Source organism: Portunus trituberculatus, chromosome 22 (assembly GCF_017591435.1).
Source record: "Portunus trituberculatus isolate SZX2019 chromosome 22, ASM1759143v1, whole genome shotgun sequence".
NCBI lineage: Eukaryota > Metazoa > Arthropoda > Malacostraca > Decapoda > Portunidae > Portunus > Portunus trituberculatus.
Genome location: NC_059276.1, coordinates 8,485,276 through 8,507,775, shown reverse-complemented (window position 1 = coordinate 8,507,775; position 22,500 = coordinate 8,485,276). Strand labels below are relative to the sequence as shown.

The following is a 22,500-nucleotide window of genomic DNA, read 5'->3' as shown; positions in this document are numbered from 1 at the left end:
GTAGTGGTAGTAGTAGTAGTAGTAGTAGTAGTAGTAGTAGTAGTAGTAGTAGTAGTCGTAGTGGTGGTGGTGGTGGTGGTAGTAGTAGTAATAATAGTAGAAGTAGCGAAGTAGCAGTAGTAGTAGTTGTTGTTGTTCTTGTAGTAGTAGTAGTAGTAGTAGTAGTAGTAGTAGTAGTAGTAGTAGCAGTTGTTGTTGTAGTAGTAGTAGTAGTAGTAGTAGTAGTAGTAGTAGTAGTAGTAGAAGAAGAAGTAGTAGTAGCAGCACTAGTAGAAGTAGTAGTGGTAGAATTAGTATTAGTAGCAGCAGTAGTAGTAGTAGTAGTAATAGTGGTAGTGCTAGCTTAATAATGAGAAAACCTACCGTGATCTTATGATAGATAAACACACACACACACACACACACACACACACACACACACACACACACACACACACACACACACACACACACACCTGTAATCACCTGAGCCTCTCCCGCCTTACCTAGCAATCAGTGTCGGCTGCGCGGGGAGGCACATCATTAATAAACAGGTAAGGGTACACCTGTCCCACACACCTGTCGCGTCCATCTCACCGTACCTACCAGAGAGAGAGAGAGAGAGAGAGATCATTTACCCATTCAATTAACTTCAGGCAGGTCATTTTTGGCAAGGTTTCAGTAGATTAAGCACATCCTACACACATCATTAACCTAACCTGTATTTACCTGCAGACAATAATGCACTGGGAAATAAACACGAAGCTTTGAATATTAACATGCATCATTAACATCAATCGAAACCACAACATCTATTTAACCCCATAACAATAACAAAATATAAAAGAACACCAACATCACCTCCAGCCACATGCAAAAATTATGTTGTATGAGGAAAGACATTCAAATATAAGCACTCTTGAGTAATAACACATTCAACTCTATAAACTCAGGTGGATTTGGACCCTGACGAACACCTGGAAGACGCTAATGAGGCAGGTACAGGTGAGACACGGAAGGTAATGAGAAGCTTCTGTCATGGTCTATTTTTAAGGTGTTTCCGTCACTCTTTGCTGTCTTATGTAGGTAATGTGGGGTGGAACGTGCCTGAGGTGGAGGTGGAGGGAGGGAAACAGTGAGGGAAAGAGGGAATGGGTGGTGGGAGGGAAGGTTGGAGAGAGGAAATGGTTGGAGTGAATTGTGTATATAGCAAGTCATCATATTTTGCTCTCATGAATCTTGTTTTTTAGTTGGTTTCACTCAGCTTGTGTTCTCCTTAACTTTCTTTCTCTAATTCTATATTTTCTTTTGTTTTCTTTGTTGTTATTTTGTATGATGTATTATTTGGTGTTCATGTTATGCATTATTCCACATTATTCACGCTCTGTTTGATGTATATTTGTATATATTTGTCTTCCCCACTTATCATCTCTCTGTTTACTGAAAATATTTGCTGCTCACAATCTTCGTTCTCATAATAATCGTAACCTTCACTTTATTCACCATTAAAACCACACTTATTATCATTTCACCTATTCACACTATCTTTTCCTATCATAAGCTTTATCTTCTTACTATCCACACAGTCTCATCATTATCACCATCAAGATCATCCTTATCGCCTCATCGTCAGTATCACCACTATCACCACTAACCACCACCCTCATCATCCAATCTACACTATCTTTTCCTATCACCATACTTATTTTTTTACTATCCACATAATCTCATCACTATCACCATCAAGATCATCCTTATCGCTTCATCGTCACTATCGCCATAACCACCACCCTCACCATCCAATCTATCTACATCTGTACACTCTCCTAGCTGAAAAAATGGCCGGTTCCTTTCTCCACTTGTACCCCTTCATTTTCTCACTTACCATTCCCATCATCCCATCACCTCTGAGACCCCCTTCCATCTTTCCCATACCTTGACGCCCCTTCTAGCCCTTCCCTTCACCTGCGTCCCTTTCATTACATTCTATCACCTTTATTAGCTCTATTAAATGCCATAGGTTTACTTGCTATTTATCTCACCTGGGGCAATGGAAGGCCTACGTAGAGATCATGATTTATAGGTTCTTTCAGGTAATATTTGATCTCCTCAGGTGCAATGACAGTTCTCATTACCTGCTCTTAATCTGCAGCCTGACGGAAAGTGATGTTACCTGTCCAATGTGGTTCCTAATATGCATAATTAACCTATTTGTCGCAGGTATAGGGAGGCAGGGAGGTCTAAGAGGGTGGGAGAAAGGAAGGGATGGTTGGTTGGATGGCTGTATGGAGGTGACAGAGAGAGAGAGAGAGAGAGAGAGAGAGAGAGAAATATCCTTCCGGCGCCATCTCTACACGCTCATTAACTTCTGAGACGGAAAAAGATTTGCTCCATAACCTCTCTCGCTCTCTTTCTCGTCCTCCTCCCCCCCCCTCTCTCTCTCTCTCTCTGTCTCTCTCTCTCTCTCTCTGCTTATTTTCTTATGCTCAGTCAATCATACATTCTATTTCTCATTCTGTTCTCCTTTCCCTCCTTTTCTCCCTCTTTTTATCTCTCTCTCATTCTCTCTCCCTCCTTCCTCCCATTCCTTAATAATTCCTTCAATACAACCCAGGATTATGTTTTCTTATTTTCATTCGTCCTCCTCTTCCTTCTCCTCTCCTCCTCCTCCTCCTCCTCCTCCTCCTCCTCCTCCTCCTCCTCCTCCTCCTCCTATAGTGGTCATTACTGCGTCATTACAAGCAAAAAAGCTCTATCAGTTAATTTTGCATGGTTAGCTTTACAGTATTAAGGCTGATTAGCATTTTTTTCGGCATACTTTCACTTTGTCTTTTTTCCCTAATTGCAAAACCCAGACCTTGGAATTATTGTGCCCCCATCCCAGGTAAAAGTAACATTTTCTCAGGTGTTTTTTCTACTGTACAGTTGAGCATATGGATGTCAGTTCTATATAGTATTTAGGTTTTGGTGTGTTTTCCAAGGTTTTCAATACGAGGGGATGTTTATTTCACGTTACTGTATTGTATTTGAGCTTCCCACTGAGTGATTTTCGTATTAAAAGTCGGAGTATTCCATTTTTTTCTCTCTTTTCTTCGACTTAAATGTTCTCACGGGAGGATCATCTGATCTTAAGGAATTACAGTTTCATTTCTCTTCATACCATTTATGTGTAATGACTTGAGCAAAACTTTCCCCCATTACCTCAAGGCCAAGGCACATATAACATTATCATATATATATTTTTATTACTTCAGCTCTCTCTCCCTGCAGCACTTCTGTCTCTGTGTCCGTCTGTCTGTTTCTCTGTTCGTCTGTCTGTCTGTCTCTGTGTTTGTCTTGCTCTGCCGTTCCCTCTATCTTTAATTCCTATTTTTCTCTTATTCTCTATTTTATTTTGTCTGTTTTGTGTATTCTAATTTATTTTCTCTGGCTAGTTATCAATATTTTCTTTGATTTTTGTCTGTTTCTCCATATGTTTACTCATTTTTTGTCAATATTGTGTCTAGATTTCTCCCATCTCTCTCTCTCTCTCTCTCTCTCTCTCTCTCCATACAGGTAATTAATGGTAAGGGGGACCGCCTGACGTACCATTTTCCTAACCTAATCTTCTTTCTTAGTTAAATGACCCGCAGCTCTTAACCTTTAGCCACACTTACTCTCAGCTTGCCCTTATAAGCCCAGGTGAATCCTCTACATCATTACTGAGTCCCTGCCTTTCTCACAGCTTTGAATTAGTAATGGCGTAATTGAAAAGATATGTATCATTGCCTGTGTGTTCTTGTTTCTAGTTGTTTTTGCTTAGTTTGTTAGTTAGTTGGTTCTTTAGTTTATTTATATTATCATGCAGTAGTTCTCGTATTTTCAAGTGCTTCTTTGCTTCACCTTTATTATTTCAAAAGGGTTTATTTAAGTTTACACGAGTTTTTAAGGTGTTTTTAAGGTTCTAGAGACAGATTGATAAGAATTATATATCATTAACTGGAGAAACACTGTTGAAAACCCCGCTAATCATCTCAATGGCCTTGGAAAATAGTCGTGGTGAGAAAGAAGAGAGTTTTTAATATGGACCCAGTTGTTTTGTTTATATTTCTATGCCTTAATGAATGTGTTTTTATACTCTTGTGATCTTATGGTCTCTATCTCAATGGCTGTTTAGTTTACTGACTTCCTCGTTTTACTTATTCATCTGTTTACTTATTTATCTATTCGTTTGATCTATATTAACATTTTCATTACCATATTATTAAGTTTAATGGATTGTGAAATTCGTATGAGTGAGTGATTTTTTTTTACAAGCCAGTGAAACTTCAATCGGGCCGTGAAATCTTATCGGTTTATGTAACCTTGATATTTCTGGCTGTGAAATTTTGATATGGCAAAGCTCCCATCCAGCCATGCCTTCACCAGACCAGGGGAGAATTATAATGTAAAAATGTCATCCTTCTCTATGTTATCTTGCATTTCAAAGACGTGGATAATTGAATATGCAACTCATTATCACTTATCACACTAACAATACATCCACTACCTCTGAATGAAGCAAGATTTTTTGTATAAGAGGGGAAACTGGTCAAGGGCAACAAAAATTCCAAAAAGGTCCACTTAATTGCCAATCCCCTTGCGGGTCAAAGGTCAGTCGAAATAAAGAGAATTTCATAAGAGAAAATAGGGAATTGAATGGAAATATTATCTTGCTTTCCGTTGTCTTGTATCCAAACACGAGGCGAGTCTGAGCCAACGAAACATTAGCAGAGGCGTGTATCCCTGAAGGAAAGGTAAAATCATACCTTTTGAGGATAATTACGTGCAGGTTTACGAATCAGTGCCCCACACAAAGGCAGCCTCGGGTCCCTGGCTGGCCTCACACGCGGTCATCAATCACCCGATGGAAGGAGGGTTGCGTCCGCCGGCCAGACCTCAGAGAATTGCATTGAGGAAAGTTAACAAAGAAAAGAGATACGTTTCCTCTCGTAACAAATGACTGAGTGTGAGTGTGCGGGAGTGACTCACTAACCTGCCTTGCTGATAAAGAACACCATGGCCCGGCGAATCGAAGGCTGAAGTTTGTGGTCTTTAAACGTGGAAAGAAAACAAAGATGAACATGTGGCATTGAAGGGTGAAATCAGTAATTCTTGAACACGAGCAAAGAACACTGAAAAAATAAGACACGGAGGATTAAAGAGGAGTATGATTTTTGAGCTTGAAAAATGTCTTGCCAATAGAATAAAGGAAAGGAGCACTACAACAGTGGGGATGAAGGATGAAAATTGTGGCTTTTAAACCTGAGGAGAAAAAAAAAAAAAGCCTTGCTACGTTGAAAGTAATCGACCTTCACCATGAGTTAAAAAGAAGAAGAAGAAGAAGAAGAAGAAGAAGAAGAAAAAGAAGAACAAGAAGAAGAACAAGAACAAGAAGAAGAGGAAACAGAAAAGAACAAGAAGAACAAGAACAAGATGAGAAGACCAAGAATGAGAAGAAGAACAAGAACAAGAAGAAAACGAAGAACAACAACAACAACAAAAAAAGAAGAACAAGAAGAACAAGAAGAACAAGAAGAACAAGAACAAGAACAAGAGACACGGTGTAAATGGATATGCAATGAAATATGAAAAAAAAAATACTAACAGAACTGGGAGCTGCAATCACTGAATACAATACGATGCAGTTTTTTCATTTAAATCTAAGTAAGCATTTCTTAATCCGCTATTCAATATTTTTTACTTCCTTTCCCCTTTCTCCTTGGCTTCATTAGAAACGCCTAGTCCATCCTACAAGGCCCTTCCTCCTCCTCCTCCTCCTCCTCCTCCTCCTCCTCCTCCTCCTTCTCCTCCTCCTCGCTCCACCACCTCCATTGAAAGAGTTCAAAGTGGATCATTTCTTGCCGTGTCATTAATCCCGTCATCCCTCAATGGACACTAAAATCAGACCACTTTTATCATCGCTTTGCTGCTACTGTGGAGGAAAGCAGGGAGGGGAAGGAAGGAGGAAGTGAAGATAGAAAGGAAAAGTCTATGAGGAAGGAATGCTAGAGTAGATGAATAAATGATGAAAGGGAAAATAAGAAGTCACACACCGCACCACCATCACCATCACCACCACCATCACCACCACCTCGCGTAGATAAAGAGTAAGCGGCAACAGTTATAAAAAGATAAAGGTGAAAAGAACAGAAGCAAGTCAATGGCAGAGAGAGACGAAACTGACGATAAAACATTCTGCCTTTAAGACGCCGACGCCCACCGCACCATCTGATAAGGAAGGGAGACTCAGGGAAGCGCAGGGAGAAGCAGGAGGGAGTAGCAGGCAGCGGCGGCAAGATTACACCTGCTGGAGGGTGGAGCGCTTAGCTTTATAGTCAATAACTGGACGTAAACTTGTATCCCGCACCCCCTCCCGTGTCCCGACCCCCTGCACCACCCAACACCCCCACCCATCCGCGTCCCTGCCCTACCACCCCACCACTACCTTCACTATTTCTCCCTGTACCTGCCCCCAGTGCCTTTCCTACCATCTCTCCCCCGTCTCCTACACGTAAAGCCACCCCCACTATCAGCAATGTGACCCCCTGCATGCTTTCCTCCTCCTCCTCCTCCTCCTCTTCCTCCTCCTCCTCCTCCTCCTCCTCTTTCTCCTCCGTCAAGGTGATGGGAAACGAATCTCCATCTTTTTTTTCTCTTTTCTCTCTCCATTTTTTTTTTTTCTCCTCATCACTCCAGCCTCTGTTTTCATTGCCGCCTTACCTCACTGGCTTAAACTGACACCCGGTTCATAATGCTAAGATTATGAACCTCCCTCGCCTCTCCAGGATCCCACGTGACACTCAGACTCGCGGATCAGGTTGGGAAGGTAATCTGTCTCTCCTACACGTATCCTTAGACATCCTACAGGGGTCTCCGTGCACGCTTACGACACCTATGGATTTAAATGGGTAGAATTCTGTCTACAATTGTGGTGATTTGTCTTGATATATGTGTGTGTGTGTGTGTGTGTGTGTGTGTGTGTGTGTGTGTGTGTGTGTGTGTGTGTGTGTGTGTGTGTATGTGAACGAAACACACACACACATACATCACCATCACCATCACCATCACCATCACCACCACCACCACACAAAAAGACAGGAATACCGATGACTCTCCACCGATAAGAACTAGAAATAAAACTCCTCAGTGATACCTTACCGATAAGGCGCCCCGATAGGATCCATGTCCCCAATACCAACAGTCTCGTCCTCTGCAAACACTCGCTTCCCCACACACGCCAGACATGTCCACGGTGTCCTAAAATAGCTGGCTAAATAGCGTGGCGGCGGAGCAGGGATTGGGCAGGTGAGGCGCGGGACACAAGGCCATGCGACGGTCGTGTTTGCCTTGTTACGTGAAACCTGAGCATTGTCTAAGTATGTGGGTATCCTACATACACGCTGAAAGGATCGTAGGATGTGTGGTTAACCCTTCAGTACCATGACGCGTTTTCATGTTAGTTCTGGTTACTATTTGGTGATTTTCTACAGCTTCAGAAACTTTTGTGGGAATATAAGTAGTGAAGTCTCTGGCCATTTATCTTCTGACCTCCATAGACACTTTCTAATGTAAGTAAATTTGTCTAATCACACCCACAAACTCTTGGTAAAAATGCGTCCCAGTACTGAAGAGGTTAAAAAGGTCTAGTGGGTGGAATTATGAACTCTGAATATTGTAAAGATTTCACCATTCATTTTTATTTTATTCATACGATATATTTACTACCATTCCTCCTTGTTACTCCTTTACACCCAAAATATAAGAAGATCATGTATTTCAATCATCAAACTCCAAAAAGTAAAAAAATCTGTGTAAATAGCAAATATATGATCCTTCCTACTCATATTTCTAAAACTATTATTTGTTGACTTTAATCCTTCATGTCTCTTCACTTTTTTTTACACCCGATATTGCAAAAAGAGGAGAATCTATCATGTATCATCATGTATCACAGTCTTACAGCTAAAAACCACTAAGGCGAAAGTTAGACCAGACCACAAGGACGATTACCATTGTTTCTCATCACACAAATAGGGGGAAAGCTGAATTCATCCATATAAAAGCAACCACTACTACAACGAACACTAAAAACCCTCTTTATTCCCTCACCTCTACACCTGCTGGGGAGACTGCGACGCCCCTCAGCCCCGCACACCTGCACACCTGTAAGGCAAGGAGGGGTGGCTTCTTCTTCCCTGACGAGGCAGCAGCTCTGACTAATATTACTGCTGATTCACTTAATTGGTCACGCGTCCCACTTATAATTTGCACATCAATCGCCTGTTTTCTATTTTGTACCTGTATTTATTTTCAAGCTTGTTGGGCAGCAATTTTGCGTCTCGTGGAGGGAGAAAAATGGCTCACTTCCTCCAGTGTTGCATGCAGGCACACGCTTCAGAGAGAGAGAGAGAGAGAGAGGGTGAGGGAGAATGAGTATATATGTGTGTGTGTGTCTGTGTGTGTGTGTGTGTGTGTGTGTGTGTGTGTGTGTGTGTGTGTGCAATCTAACTTGTAGTTTCTTATGTTTATTCCTATTCATATCTCCATCAAGTTATTTTTTTAATGTTTTTGTTTACTTTCCTTCCTTCAAAGCTAACAAATCTCAAAAATAAGTTTCCTGAATCGTAAAAGTTGAGCATTTCCATATCACTTTTCCTTTTTCCTTCCGATTTTTGCATCCATTCATTGTTTATTTATATTGCATGTAATGGAAGGCTATTTCTTTCAATTACATATTTCAATCACGATTCCACTGATTCATTCATTCATCTGCGTGAGTCAAAACTATTAAACACCTGATGAATGCACACGAACAACAAACTCCTTCTTTATTTATTTTTCTTCACATTTTTCTCTTCAGTAGTAACAGCCTTTCCCTCCAAAATATAATAAAAAGTATATATTTTTTCACTATATAATAAATTTTCACCCTACTCTCTAAACACAAATAAGTAAGAAAATAAACTCTGAAAAACATAAATGAAACTAAATATATACGTATTTTTTCACTCCCCATATACAAACTTGGTCAACAAACTCTTCGAAACTCCATATAAACTTACAGTGACAAATAACTCCCTATATTTTCCTTTATCTCTCAATCTATCACCTTATTCACTCATTTCTCACTTTTCCAGTCTCTAGCCAGCTCTCTAACATATAAAGTGCTAGAAAAAATAATCTTACCTAACACTGAACCACATCCGCAAGGCTCTACCATCCTCCTCATCATCACCACAACCATCATCATCACCCTCATCTTTCACCAGCCTCCAAGCATCCTCCTATCAAGGCCTCAGGAACAAGCAGCTTCTTATATCCTCCTCCTTATAATCATTATTTTCAACCTGTATTTCTCACCGCCCTTCCAGGAACATCTGACCAAAGCAATTTCAAAAACCCACCAAGAAGATCAGGAGACGAGGAGGCACTTTCACAAGCCACTGCCACGTCTTATTTTTGCATTTATCCGGCTCTAATAGGCTGTTCTGGTGTTTCTAGTGATAGTTTAATATATATTCTGTATTGATACTCATTAAAACATCCACGTGAACTCAGGTAATCGCCTCCGTGAAATTTCAAAACAGCACTTGCGAGATTCAAAACAGTTTCTTTATTTGACATTTTTCTTGCTCTAGTAAAAATTTTTGGCCTGTTCTGGTGGTTTTAGTGATAGTTTAACATATATTCTGTATTACTAATCATTACAAAATCCACGTGTACTCTGGCAATCGTCTCCGTGGTCTTTCAAAACAGTACTTGAGATATTCAAAACAGTTTCTCATTTTGTCATTTATCTAGCTTCAGTAGGAGTTTTGTGACTGTTCTGGTGGTTTTAGTGATAGTTTAACATGTATTCTGTGTTACTAATCATTAAAACATCCACGTGTACTCAGGCAATCGTTTCCGTAGTCTTTCAAAACAGTACTTGTAAGATTCAGTTTCTTATTTTGACATTTATCTGGTTCTAGTAGGAGGTTTTTAGGCTGTTCTGGTGGTTTTAGTGATAGTTTAACATGTATTCTGTATTACTAATCATTAAAACATCCACGTGTAATCAGGCAATCGTCTCCGTAGTCTTTCAAAACAGTATTTGTGAGATTCAGTTTCTAGATACGACTTGAGTAGCGGAGAGGTTCCCTGCCTTGCCATCACGCCCAACCGGTTACATAAACTTCGACTTTCATCCTGCTCCTTCTGACCCTTCTCCTCCCCCTCCCCCTCTTCACCAGTCTTCTAAGCACACCTCCGGGTTGGGTCACGACGATGTTTAAAATCCTATAATCGCCCGGAGCCGCAAAGGACAAGAATGATGGTTAAAAATCCGGTTATCGCGAGTCAATCCCCGTGGCTGTTGTTTTCCTTACACCCGGACATCCACTTCGGACTCAACGCAAGTTTCCGAATGAATTTTTAAAGGGTGTTATCTTCCTTTCCTTGCTTATTGAGTTTTTCTTATTTGGTCATTTTTTTCATATTTTTACATTGTTTTAGGACATGAGATAGCATGGTGGGATATCTGCTTGTTTTATTTTATTCTCTAAAAAGAAGTTTATCACGTTTTATGTTTATGAAGTTGTAGCGTTGTTTACTTCAAGAATCTGAGTTTTTTGTATTATTGGCACAATTTTAAGTACCTCACTGATAGGGTATTCAAATAAACTATACCGATTTTTTTTTTCTACGATTTCTCTCGTGTATGAATAATCGTTTTTCTTCCTTTATTTCGTGTATTTTGATCCATTTCGCTTCATGGAAAGTTGTTTACCGTTTTTTTCACGAGGAGAGTCAAATATACTATACCAATTTTTTTTTTTTTTTTTTTCAAGGATTTCTCTCGTGTATGAATAAATGTCTTTCTTTATTTCGTATATTTTGGTTCATGCCGGTTAACCAATTATGGAAAGTTGTTTAGCGTTTGTTACGAGGGCAGTCAAATATACCGATTTTTTCAAGGATTTCTCTCGTGTATGAATAAACTTTTTTTCTCTTTTTTCGTATATTTTTATTCATGCCGGTTAACCAATTAAGGAATGTTGTCTAGCGTTTGTCACGAGTCTTCAACTAACATATTCCGTAACGCATAAAGAGGTTGTTCCCGTGAGATTTCCTGAACAATGGATCATCACGTAACAAAAAACAAGTGTGGAATGTAGATCAGAGGAAGAAGGAAACCAACCAACCAACTGAACGGCAAAGACACACCAGAAACAAAGCACTGTATCATTTTTAATCAATTTCAACATTATAGTTTGACAAACCACTGATATAAAAAACAAATAATCAGTATTTCCACAATGAAACTCGACTCTGCTGGTTTTCCTGGTAACAGAGACACATTTCCTTGTAACTCCACCAGGAAAACGAGAAGAAAGAGTAGAACACAGCAGGAAAAACAAACTGAAATCACACCACTCTACCTCCGCCCCACCCACGGTCCTTCCAGTTCCTTCCAAGTAATTAGAGGTGTTCCAGGTGAGCGGTAGTGGTCCTTCGAGATTGGGTTTCACAAGGTAACCCTCAACACAGATACACGGTCATTTCTATCAACCTGAGTTTACAATTATCACAAATTCGAGACAGGTGCTGCGGCAGTCACCACTCAGCCACCCCCACCACACACACACACACACACACACACACGAACGGTTCTTAAGACATATAGTTCCCTTGTAGTAATGAATTCAAAAACATGCATAGGATGACTGCCGTTTCATTACCTGCAAATGTTACCTGAGCCAAAACTAACGAGACAAGAAAAGGAATACACCTGTGCAATGCTATCTCTCGCAAATGACTACACATACGCACTCAGACACACACACACACACACACCAAGCTAGCAGCCTCCCACGAAGCAATACTGACTGGAAAACGTGGACTTCTTGATGACCTCTCGCTCCGCCGCAGGAAAGGGACGGACACGCGCGGCGAAGTGAGCAACAAGGTTTTACGCAATATAATAGTGTTCTTAAAGATTTTGAGTGTGTTGTCAGAGAGACTATTATACAAATGACACCATCCGTCTTTCTGATAGCTCTATATAGGACTGGGGAGTGTGAGGGCGTGAGGGAGGAGATGCGGTGATAGGAAGACCCCGGGAGGCAGGGCGGGGAGAAGAATATTGCGTTAGGATATGATATGTACGGACGCTGGGATATGCTGGAAAGATGAGGTGACTGTGTATGAGAGAGAGAAGGAAGGTTAGAAAGTGAGTTACGAGGAAGAGAATATTGCTTTAGATGAGATAGAAGGAGGTTTTTCTCAAGGGGATGATGCATGGGATGAGGATGTGTGACTGTGTGCAGCAGAGTGGAGAATAATGAGGGAGAGAGATAGAGAGAGGGAATGATAAAGACTATGCAGTGAAGTATGAGGAGTAAGGAAGGAGGGAGATGAGTGAGTGTGTGTGTGTGTGTGTGTGTGTGTGTGTGTGTGTGTGTGTGTGTGTGTGTGTGTGTGTGTGTGTGTGTGTGTGTGTGTGTGTGTGTGTGTGTGTGGAGAGAGAAAATATATAAGAAAAAATAAAATAGTGTAAAAATAAGGATGAGAATATGTATGTGAATGTGAGGAGGAAAAAGAGAAGATAATAAAGTAAAAGAAGAAGAAGAAGAAAAAAAAAAGAAGAAGAAGAAGAAGAAGAAGAAGAAGAAGACTAGAAAGCGAGGGAGGTCTGAAGAGCAGTACATGGATACCGTCATTATGATGATGTGATGGGAAAGAGAGAGAAGGAGATAGAGCGAGGAGGCAAGAAATGATGGTATTGTGAGTAACAAAGGAATAAGTACATGGGTGTGGACAGCGTGCAATTTGCTTGGCGGCACACACACACACACACACACACACACACACACACACACACACACACACACACACACACACACACACAAGCGGCGACAGCAGACTCCCTATCACCTTCTTTTCACCCTTCACAGCGGTAGTCACACGCAGTCTGAACCTCGCCCCCGACCATCCATCACCCACACTCCCCATCACCTCATCTGTCATCATTCCACCCCCTCCTATCTCCCCCATATAGGAGCTGATACAAAGGGCTGCCTATGCATATATTACTGACGTGGCTGGGGCTAAGGGGGGCTAAGGAGTGAGCACCTGAGGGACCTTGTTTGGGGTACAGGTGTATGTTATCACCTAAGAGTCAAAGGTATGTATCTATCCTGCTATTATTTACCTGATTCCCCTTCTGTTATATGGCGTCCCCCTGCCCTCGCTGACCCACGCTTGGCTATATATGGTGACGGGGAGATATCGTGTTACTGGTGCTACTGCTGCTGCTGATGCTGTTGCTCCTCTTGCTCCTACTTTTACTATTAAGGTTGTTTTATTTTTTCTTATCACTATTTCTGTTACTACTACTACTTTTCTTCTGCTACCTCTACTGCAAGTACTATTGTTACTTATACTACTATTACTACTATTGTTAACATATTCCTTGCTCGACTACTATTGCTACTACTATTGCTATTTCTACTACTACTACAACTACTATTTCTACTACTTCTGCTACTACTATTATTATCACTATTACTACTACTATTACTATTACTATTACTACTACTACTACTACTACTACTACTACCATTATCACTGCTGAATATAAAGAAAGAATACAAACTCAGCCAGACGAAATGCAATCACGAAAATACATCTGACCAGAGAAGACTATCAATGCAGGGATACACCTCCTCCACCTCCTCCTCCTCCTCCTCCACCACCTCCTCCTCCTCTTCCTCCACCACCTCCTCCTCCTCCTCCTCCTCCTCCTACTCCTCCTCTGTCCGATCACCCGGGCGCCCCACCGTGAGTCTAGGATTAACGGCGAACCAGCCATTATTTTTACCCCCCAACAAACCTCCTCGTGAGTGGTCTTGGTCTGGTGAGGCTGAGACCGATCGCCATTTGTTCACGAGTTGCGTTTCTTCGAATTCGATCCCCTGTGAAGGATTTGCGTAGGATTCTGTGGAGTGTTCGGTTGTTCGTGAGTGCAAGGGTCGTATTGAATGGTTTTTGAGATTGGGAGAATAGAATAAGGATGTTTTTTTTTTTTTTGCTGTTACGTGAAGTGTTTCTTTAAAGTAAAACAGGGAATTTGAAGGTTACAAGTGCTTAAGTGAACAGTTACATGGAAAATATCTTGAAAGTTTGGTTCATGGTAGTTAAAATGCGTATAAAACTCTGAAACAATGCTATTCGATTCTCTCCTATACTGACTCCATTAAGATATTTTTCTCACTATTGTTATTTTAGTTGTGCACAAAAAAAATGATGAAAATGAGACCGTTTCGTGCGTGTCGTCTTACTACTGGCCTTTCTGGTTGTCTGTCTTTCGTAATGTGTGAGATATAAATGACTCAGAGCGGCAGAAAGAAAAAATATATACAAAAACTTAAGAAAAAGTGTGTCAAACAGAACATATATACAGCTTTAAGGTATCATCCACACACACACACACACACACACACACACACACACACACACAAGGCTCTCTCATAGCGGGTCTTCTGATTTTATTGACGATTTCATCTCATTTCGGCATCAGTCAGGTCAAAGATCAACCGGTTTTGAGCGATCTAACCTGAACGTAACCGATGCATTATGGGACCTGAACCGACCTTTCCAATATATACTGCCCGTGTGTGTGTGTGTGTGTGTGTGTGTGTGTGTGTGTGTGTGTGTGTGTGTGTGTGTGTGTGTGCACTAAGGACGATATTAATCTTGGAAAGGCGTGATGGAGCCCGGGTAAGGAGGAGAAGGAGGAGGAGGAGGAGGAGGAGGAGGAGGAGGAGGAGGAGGAGGAGGAGGAGGAGGAGGAGGAGGAGGAGGTGATTGTGATAGCAAAGGAGGAGAAATGGGAGGAGGACTTTGGAAAGGGAGGAGTAGAAAGGAGAAAGGGAATAAAGAGATAAAGGGATACTTGAAGGAAGAAAGGAGGAGGAGGAGGAGGAGGAGGAGGAGGAGGAGGAGGAGGAGGAGGAGGAGGAGGAGAACCAGGAGGACGAGAAAAACCGGGCGAAGAGATAGGAGAGAAGAGCAAAGTGTATGAGGAGGAAAGAAGATGATAAGAGAAGGAAAGAGTAGAGAGAGAGAGAGAGAGAGAGAGAGAGAGAGAGAGAGAGAGAGAGAGAGAGAGAGAGAACGTGTGGGTAGGAAAGATCATGGAGCGAAGAGGAGACAAGGAGGAAACACATAAGAATATCTCAGCCCACTACTCCTCCATCTCCACCCCTCTCTCTCTCTCTCTCTCTCTCTCTCCCTACACGAGGCAGTGAAGTTGTCAAGATCCGCGTCCAAATGTTACCAAGACACGCTATAGCAACCAACATTCTGTCTTGAAACTGTGGAGTCATACTTTATTGCACACTTCCTTTCTCTCCTTATTTTTATTTTTAGGCGCCCGACGTATATCTTACTCCTATGGCAATATAAGGAAAAGATACGGAGAGTGTGTGGTGTAACTGCCTTTCCTTTCTTTCGTAATATATAAAAAAATGACTTTCTTTTCCCTGTCTCTCATTGATTTATGCTCTTTCTCTCCTTCCTTCGTTTCTTGTATGTTTGTGCGTCTGTGCGCCTGTTTGTTCGTCCGACTGTCTGCTTGTCCCCTGCTTAGCTGTGTGTATGTATCTGTGTTGCCTCTGTCTGTTTCCCCTGCTTATCCTCTTATCTACGTCTTTATGTGTGTTTGTATCTGTCTCTCCCCTAATTCTTTATGATTAAAGCTACTCTCCACCCTTCTCTTTCTCTCTTGCTATGTGTGTGTGTGTGTGTGTGTGTGTGTGTGTGTGTGTGTGTGTGTGTGTGTGTGTGTGTGTGTGTGTGTGCGCTCTCTCTCTCTCTCTCTCTCGGTAAGGCTCACAGGCGGGCGGGGCACCTGGCCACTAACTCAGGTGAGAGCAAAATTACGGCGGCGTGGAAATTAACAGGTAACGCCGGTAGCCGCTTGATCCACCTTGACTCACCTGCACTTATATGTTAATAAGCAATTTCAGTAGCGCAGTCATCCATTGTTCCCCGCAGTAAAGCAATTTTGATAACTTCATTCCCACTGCTGATGTCTCCCTCACTTTCCAGCTGGCGGCGGTGGTGGTAGCGGTGGTGATGCTGTAGGTGTGTCTTGCTCACTGCTTGCCGCTGAGTAACTGCTGAGCTCCATCTTTTTTTTTATATTTTTTGCTCCGAAGTGTTTCAATGAAGGGTTTGTATCGTTCGAGTTTTAATGAAGCTTCGAAGTCGTGTTTTGTTTTGATTTGTGTTTGTGTGTCAAGGATGGTTTGTTTTTGTTAGCGTGTCCTTAATGTGATTGCTTCTTTGTTCTTTCTCTCTTACTTTCATTCATGCAGGGGAGAGAAACACGTTAAACAGGAGCAACCGTATTATATTATATTATTTATATTATAAAGGAGATTGTATGTACAAGGATTTACACTTCAATATAATACTATTGAATTCTGGAATCTCTGTTTATCTTACAAAAATAGTCATCTAGATTTTATAATAGAAACACTAAATGCATCTCGCACAACACAGATCACATGAGGTGCAACGCAACACTAGATAGCAACGCAGAGCAGTCACCTCCTCAACACAACACTAAATCCTGCAGCCACTTGCAACACTGGACTGGGGAGTGTTGCTGGAGGGCAGGACGAGGAGGGAACTCGGTGGGTCTACGGTCTAGCTCCTGCAGAAGTCCCTGGGAGAGTAAGGATGCCGGCAGCCTTCACGAGGTTATGAGGACACTTGTCTTCTGCCATGGTGTGAGGTGGAGAGGAAGAGAGAGTGTATGGGAAAGGTGGTGCCAAGAACAGTGGCTCTCAAACTTAAGGGAGGAAGAGGGACTGTATGGGAAAGGTGGTGCCAAGAACAGTGGCTCTCAAACTTAGGGGGTGGGGAGCTTCTAAGAATGAGTGACGAAGATACAGTGGGAACATAAAGTCATCTGGCTAAAAATAGTTGAAATTACTCCATAAAGCAAATAATGATCAAAATATCTTTGTTTAATTTCTCTTAACCCAAACAAGAACTTTTCTCAATGTTGACTATAAACTATATTTTTTTAAACTTTATAAGACCAGTAAATTTGTAAAGGGAGAGGGGAAAGGGAGGAAGGGGGTTCGACTCTATCTGAAGCAACCACTGGTCTAGAAAGAGGATATAAGATTCAAGAGATAGGGATAGAGTGTTTGTGTGTGTGTGTGTGTGTGAAGGACCTACATGCAGCTAGACCGTCTGTCATTGAGTTGCATGCCTCTGAGAACACCTACAGAAACACACATACTCCTTACAACACAATGACGTGAATCAGCTGATCAATTATGACTTTGGAATCCCAGTGCTGCTCTGAAAACAACAATGAAGCAACACAACATCTACGCAACACTTCAAGGTTCATTAGTGGTGTGTTTTGTTGCATATTTATTAGTGACTTGATAGTTTACATTAGTGCAGTGTCTGATGCATTGATGAAGAACCAGATTAACACTTGTGGGCAGGATGGACGGGGGGGACGGGACGGGACGAGGGAAATGTGACGGTAGGACGTGACGGGACAGACGAGAGACAATGAGGTTTACACAACACCTTAACCACACTACCCGACGATGACTGGACGACACACACACACACACACACACACACACATACACACAGCCACAGGAACACGTAAAACAAGAGGGAAAACACGACGACAAAAGCCCGAGGGTAGTATATCAACTAAGATCAACACATAAATAGCTCGCGGGGAATAGAAAACGTAGGTCAAAGGGGCGACTACATTAAGAGGAGAAAACGGACCGCCAAATGATCGACAGCAAATATTACCTTCGCCTTCCCGTTACTTTTCCTTCCTCTCCTTCCTCGCCATCACATGCCAGGGAAGGAAGAGGCAACGCAGGACTCCTTTCTCTCCTCCTTCATGCCCTCAAGATTTCCAGAGAGCATTTAAAGCCTCCTAAGACTCCCTACGAAGAAAGGAATAGAAAAAAAAAGGTCTGTTCGAGGTTCGCCCCACCACTCCCTAGTCTTGCCTAAAAAACGGGAAAAGAACCTCAAAATGACCCTTTATGTTTATGGCACTTAATGCGAAGCGGCTCCACGGGTTACCGAGAGGGGAAGGGGGAAAGGGAAGGGGGGAAAGGGGGAAAGGGGGAAGGGAAGTGGTTAAAGGGAGGAGGGAGTGCATTTAATAGCTCTTTTCTTAACCTCAAACGAGTCTTGTGGCATTGCTCGTCTTTGTACAAATAATTCACTAGAACTAGCAAAGACAGGAGTGCTTGCCCCGCCCCGCCCCGCCCCGCTCTGCCACCTCGCTCCCTTCCCCGCCAAGTTAATGTCCAGCCGCCAGCAGCCAGGACCTGGGCGCGGCGAGGGAGGGAGAGGCGGGGACGAAAGGCGCGAGTCAGGAAGGACCGTTGAGGGATCTGGGGTTGTACAGGATGCGTCTAATTTAGTTAATTTCTCCCAAGAACTAAGAAAAGAGAAAGTCAGTTACAAAGTCCAAAGTAAAGTGAATCACCTTTAGATATTTCACGGCACTCAGGTAAAGAGATGAATCAAGGTTGGTACAGCAGGTGTGACAGGAAGAAGAGGAGGAGGAGGAGGAGGAGGAGGAGGGCAGCAGGCGAGTCAGTCCTTTCACAATGACTACAAGAGGCCTGGAGTGGAGGTCAGGTCAACTATTCCCACCGTGACCTTCACCTCAGTGTCTCAGAGGGACGAACGCCGCCTGGAATATAAACTGGTGCTAAGGACCCTGCGAGTCCTTAGCGGCTGGAGGGCAGCGGCGCGTGGCTTGCTCTTAGTCGACTTCAACTACTTTTAAATAGTGATCTACGTAGTTATCTTCCCAGGAGGAGAGAGAAAGGAAAGCCACTTATTTACAAGGAGAGAAAAGTTATTTGTACTTCGTGATAATGGAAGACTGTGATGGAAAGAGCGACTTAGTCCTTGATGGAGGCCTAGAGGACTGGGGGCTGCGGGGGATGGGTGAGGGAGCGGGGCTCGTGGCCACGCAGCCCCAGCAGGGAGTTGCATCATCACAGCGGGTCGTCAGGTAAACCCACGGACAAAATGATTAATTCCCGGCACAGGCTGCTGGTGCCGAGGCGCCGAGCTGACCGTGACCCGCCGCGGCAATCCTCCAGGCGGCGATCACTCCTCACTCCCACTACGACTACAGGACGGAGACAAGACGACCACAACACTCGCCGCACATTGTAACCATCTGGCGAGTGTCGGAGCGGTGATATGTAGCAAGGGAGGGCGTGGCTCCGACAGACAGCTCCTCCCTTGACGCGTGTTCAGAGAGAATCCTTGACCAGTGGTGAGGCTGAGTGTTGCTGCTTAGTGGGGAGGTGAACGAACAGGAACAGACGCACAGAGGAGAGCGGTTCTGGCCTCCAGGCTGGACTTACGATCGTCCAACACCGCGAGTCACATAAGAAAAAACTCATCACAAACAATCACGCAAAACATCGAAACAATAACAACAGAAGCGCTTAGTCTACGTCCAGACAAGATCACAGACAACCACAAGAAACATGTACATGTATGGCAGTATAAAAAAATATATCCAGATAGAATGCGCTAGAGAAAATATAATCTTGCAGGCCTAGGAGGCCCGTGGGCCCTCAGGCCTCGGGAACACGCTGCACAACGACGCGTCTCTGCAGTAGCACCATTGTTGCTGCTCCGGCGCCGCCCCGCCACCCCGCCGCCCGCCTGTCACACAGACTTCCGGCGCGTGGTGCCGCCAACCGCGGGGAAGCCGAGCCTCGCGGCTTCCAGGAAATAGAAATGCACGTTCTAATTCAGAGTAAACATGCTCATCTGGTGCCATTCCCTCCAGTGTAAGTGTTTCCTCATCTCGGTGTCGCAGCAACAGCAGGGTGGGAGGGGAACGGTGGCGCTGCTTCACAGTCACCTGCTGACCCGCCCGCAGCCCCGAAGCCGCCATTAGTGGGGGATAGGAGGGACGACCCTTGCGGCGCTGGTAATACTGACAGGAGGCTGCTCAATGTTGCAAACATTCTTGATAAAAATTTAAATAATTAAAACGCGTGAGATCGAATACACAAGCTTCACTCGTACCTTCTGAAGGCTCCGGGGCAACGTGCGCCAGGCCAGGAGGACGGTGGCCGCGCGGCGCGACCAGTGACTGAGGCGATCCACTGTTCCGCTCGTCTCATCAACAAATGCACAGTTATCACAGGTGGAGAAGGCTTGCTCTGCGCGGGAGAGGAAGGAACCTCGTCAGCCGAGTCTCCTTCATCCCTGGCAGCGCCGCGCCCTCAGTGCCGCTTCATGTGCAGCGAGAGGTGGTCTGACCGCGAGAAGGACCGCTGACACAGCTGGCACTTGAAGGGCTTCTGGCCCGTGTGTTTGCGGTAGTGGCGCGTCAGCTCGTCCGACCGTGCGAACCTCCACTTGCAGCCGTCCCACGTGCACTGGTAAGGCTTCTCTCCTGCAGGGAGAAGAAAAACACTTGAGATTAACACGAGTGGTGAACACAGCTCACAATGCGGGGGTGCCTGCATCGCCATTGTCACCAATTAATCATGTCACCTGTTGCCATTAATCAGGATGCTTACCTGTGTGTGTACGTTTGTGTGCCTTCAAGTGTGAACTCTTGGTGTACACTTTTTCACAGCCTTCAAAATCACAGCGGTGAGCCTTCCGCCTCCTGAGGACCTCCGGATAATCAGCAGAGGGCGGAGGGGGCCGACCAGGGGCCCGGGCGCCTGCTGGGGGCGACGAAGGAGAGGACGAAGAAGAGGACGAGGAGGAGATGGTAGAAGAGGTAAGGGCGGAGGTATGTGGTGGCGAGGAGAGGCGGGTGCCGGCCAGGGGAGGTGGCGAAGGACTCTCACTCAGCGATCTCTTCCCGTACAGGGCTCTGTGGACAGGACACAGCCCAGGTGAGGCAAGATGGCTAGGCGCAGGAACGTTATCACATTTCAGGCTTGTACTGTACGTACTGTACCACACTCACAATTAAGGAAGCAGTCAAAACGGTACTTACAGAGACGCCTCTCGTATCCTCTGCAGGGAGAGGAAGGGCGAGGTGGTGCCGTTGTGAAAGGAACTCTCCAGACTCATGTTGAGGGTGTCCATGGGACTCTTACCCAGCTCTGCCAGGCGAGGAAAGACAACACTGAGTATTCCGCAACACTGACCCCCGACCACCACTATCACAACACCTGCTGTTGTTACTACTGCTACTCATACTACTACTACCACTACTACTACAACTATCACCACAACTACTACTATTACTACTATTACTACTACTACTACTACTACTACTACTACTACTACTACTACTACTACTACTACTACTACTCCTACTACTGATGATGATGATGATTATTATGATAATGATGATGATGCTACTGCTCCTGTTGTTACTACTCACACTACTCGCATAGCGTGGCAGGTAACACTTACCAGACTTGAGGGTGAGGTCGAGGCCGAGGGGCAGAGGGAGGGAGCCCGGGAACCTTGACATGTGCAGGAGGAAGGCGGGGTCGCTGGGTCTGAGGGGCGAGCCGCTGGCGCCCACCACCTGGTCGGGACTCATGCAGAAGCTGGAGGTGTGCAACGGCAAGCCCATGTGCAGGGCTGGCAGGTCTAGGGCTGATAGGCCGCTGTGGTCCGGTGAGAGGGTGGGGGACCTGGTCCTGGGCACGCCGCAGCTGGATGTCACGGAGACGGAGCGCGGCTCCACCGTTAGGCTCTGCGGCAAAGACTTGGAGGAGGAGGAGGAGGAAGTAGAGTGTGTAGTGGAAAGGGTCACTGCAAGGGTTTGCGAGGGCTTGGACACTGCACCGGTCTCCGAGGCGATGGAGGTGTAGCGGGGCACCTGCCTGATGGACAGAGGAGGAGAGGCGCCCTCCGAGTACTTGAAGGGCGGATGGTCGAAGTGCTTGTGGCCGTTACTCTCGCTCACACGAGGTAAGCGGTCGCTGGAGCCGCTCTCTGCCTCTGCTTGGGCTGCGGCGAGGGACCCCACGATGGACACGCTAAGTGCACTGCCCGGTGACTGCTGCTGCTGCTGCTGCTCGCTGGGTCGCCGCTCGGCAGACAGCTTGGGCCCCTGCTCTGTCAGCAACAAGCTGACGGCGCGCTGGTCATTATTCGGTTGCCGTCGTGTCTTATCAACTGGGAGCCTAACGGGGGTGAAGCCCAGGGGCCCTGAGGGTGGTCGCGAGGGGTCCGGGTGAGGCCCGAACCTTGGCAGCCGCAGGGAGGAGCCCTGAGGCCCGGGCTGGTGGCCGTGGGTCGCTGGCGCCCCGGCCACCCTGGAGACTGGCTTGACATGGCCAGGGCTGGGCTGGGGACCGGCTGCTTGGTCGTCCTTGGTTTTGACACTGAGGTCGACTGGCTCTACCTGCTCGGGCGGCACCTCGGCCTGCGGGTACACAAGACTCGTCTTAGAATAATCATGCATGTAAGGCCACGTCCCGTCCAGGCTACTCCCAG

The 22,500-nt window shown here is 44.8% G+C and overlaps 1 protein-coding gene across 2 annotated transcripts in view; it reads right to left on the bottom strand.

The window, feature by feature from the left end:
• Positions 1-430: 430 nt before the first annotated feature.
• The window catches only part of LOC123507536 (Krueppel-like factor 12), a 44,153-nt gene continuing 22,083 nt past the window's right edge, over positions 431-22,500 (bottom strand). Inside the window, exons 3-7 of one of the 2 annotated variants that reach the window (XR_006675672.1) lie at positions 21,466-22,429; positions 21,041-21,149; positions 20,610-20,914; positions 17,635-20,482; positions 431-455 (exon numbers count right to left, since the gene is read on the bottom strand). Coding sequence is in view for 1 of the 2 variants with exons in the window: in XM_045260457.1 (XP_045116392.1) it covers positions 20,310-20,482; positions 20,610-20,914; positions 21,041-21,149; positions 21,466-22,429 (1,551 nt within the window). In the remaining variant the exon portion in view is untranslated. Of the gene's footprint in view, positions 456-16,378; positions 20,483-20,609; positions 20,915-21,040; positions 21,150-21,465; positions 22,430-22,500 lie in introns of those variants that run through there. The other variant, XM_045260457.1, reaches the window with a different exon arrangement.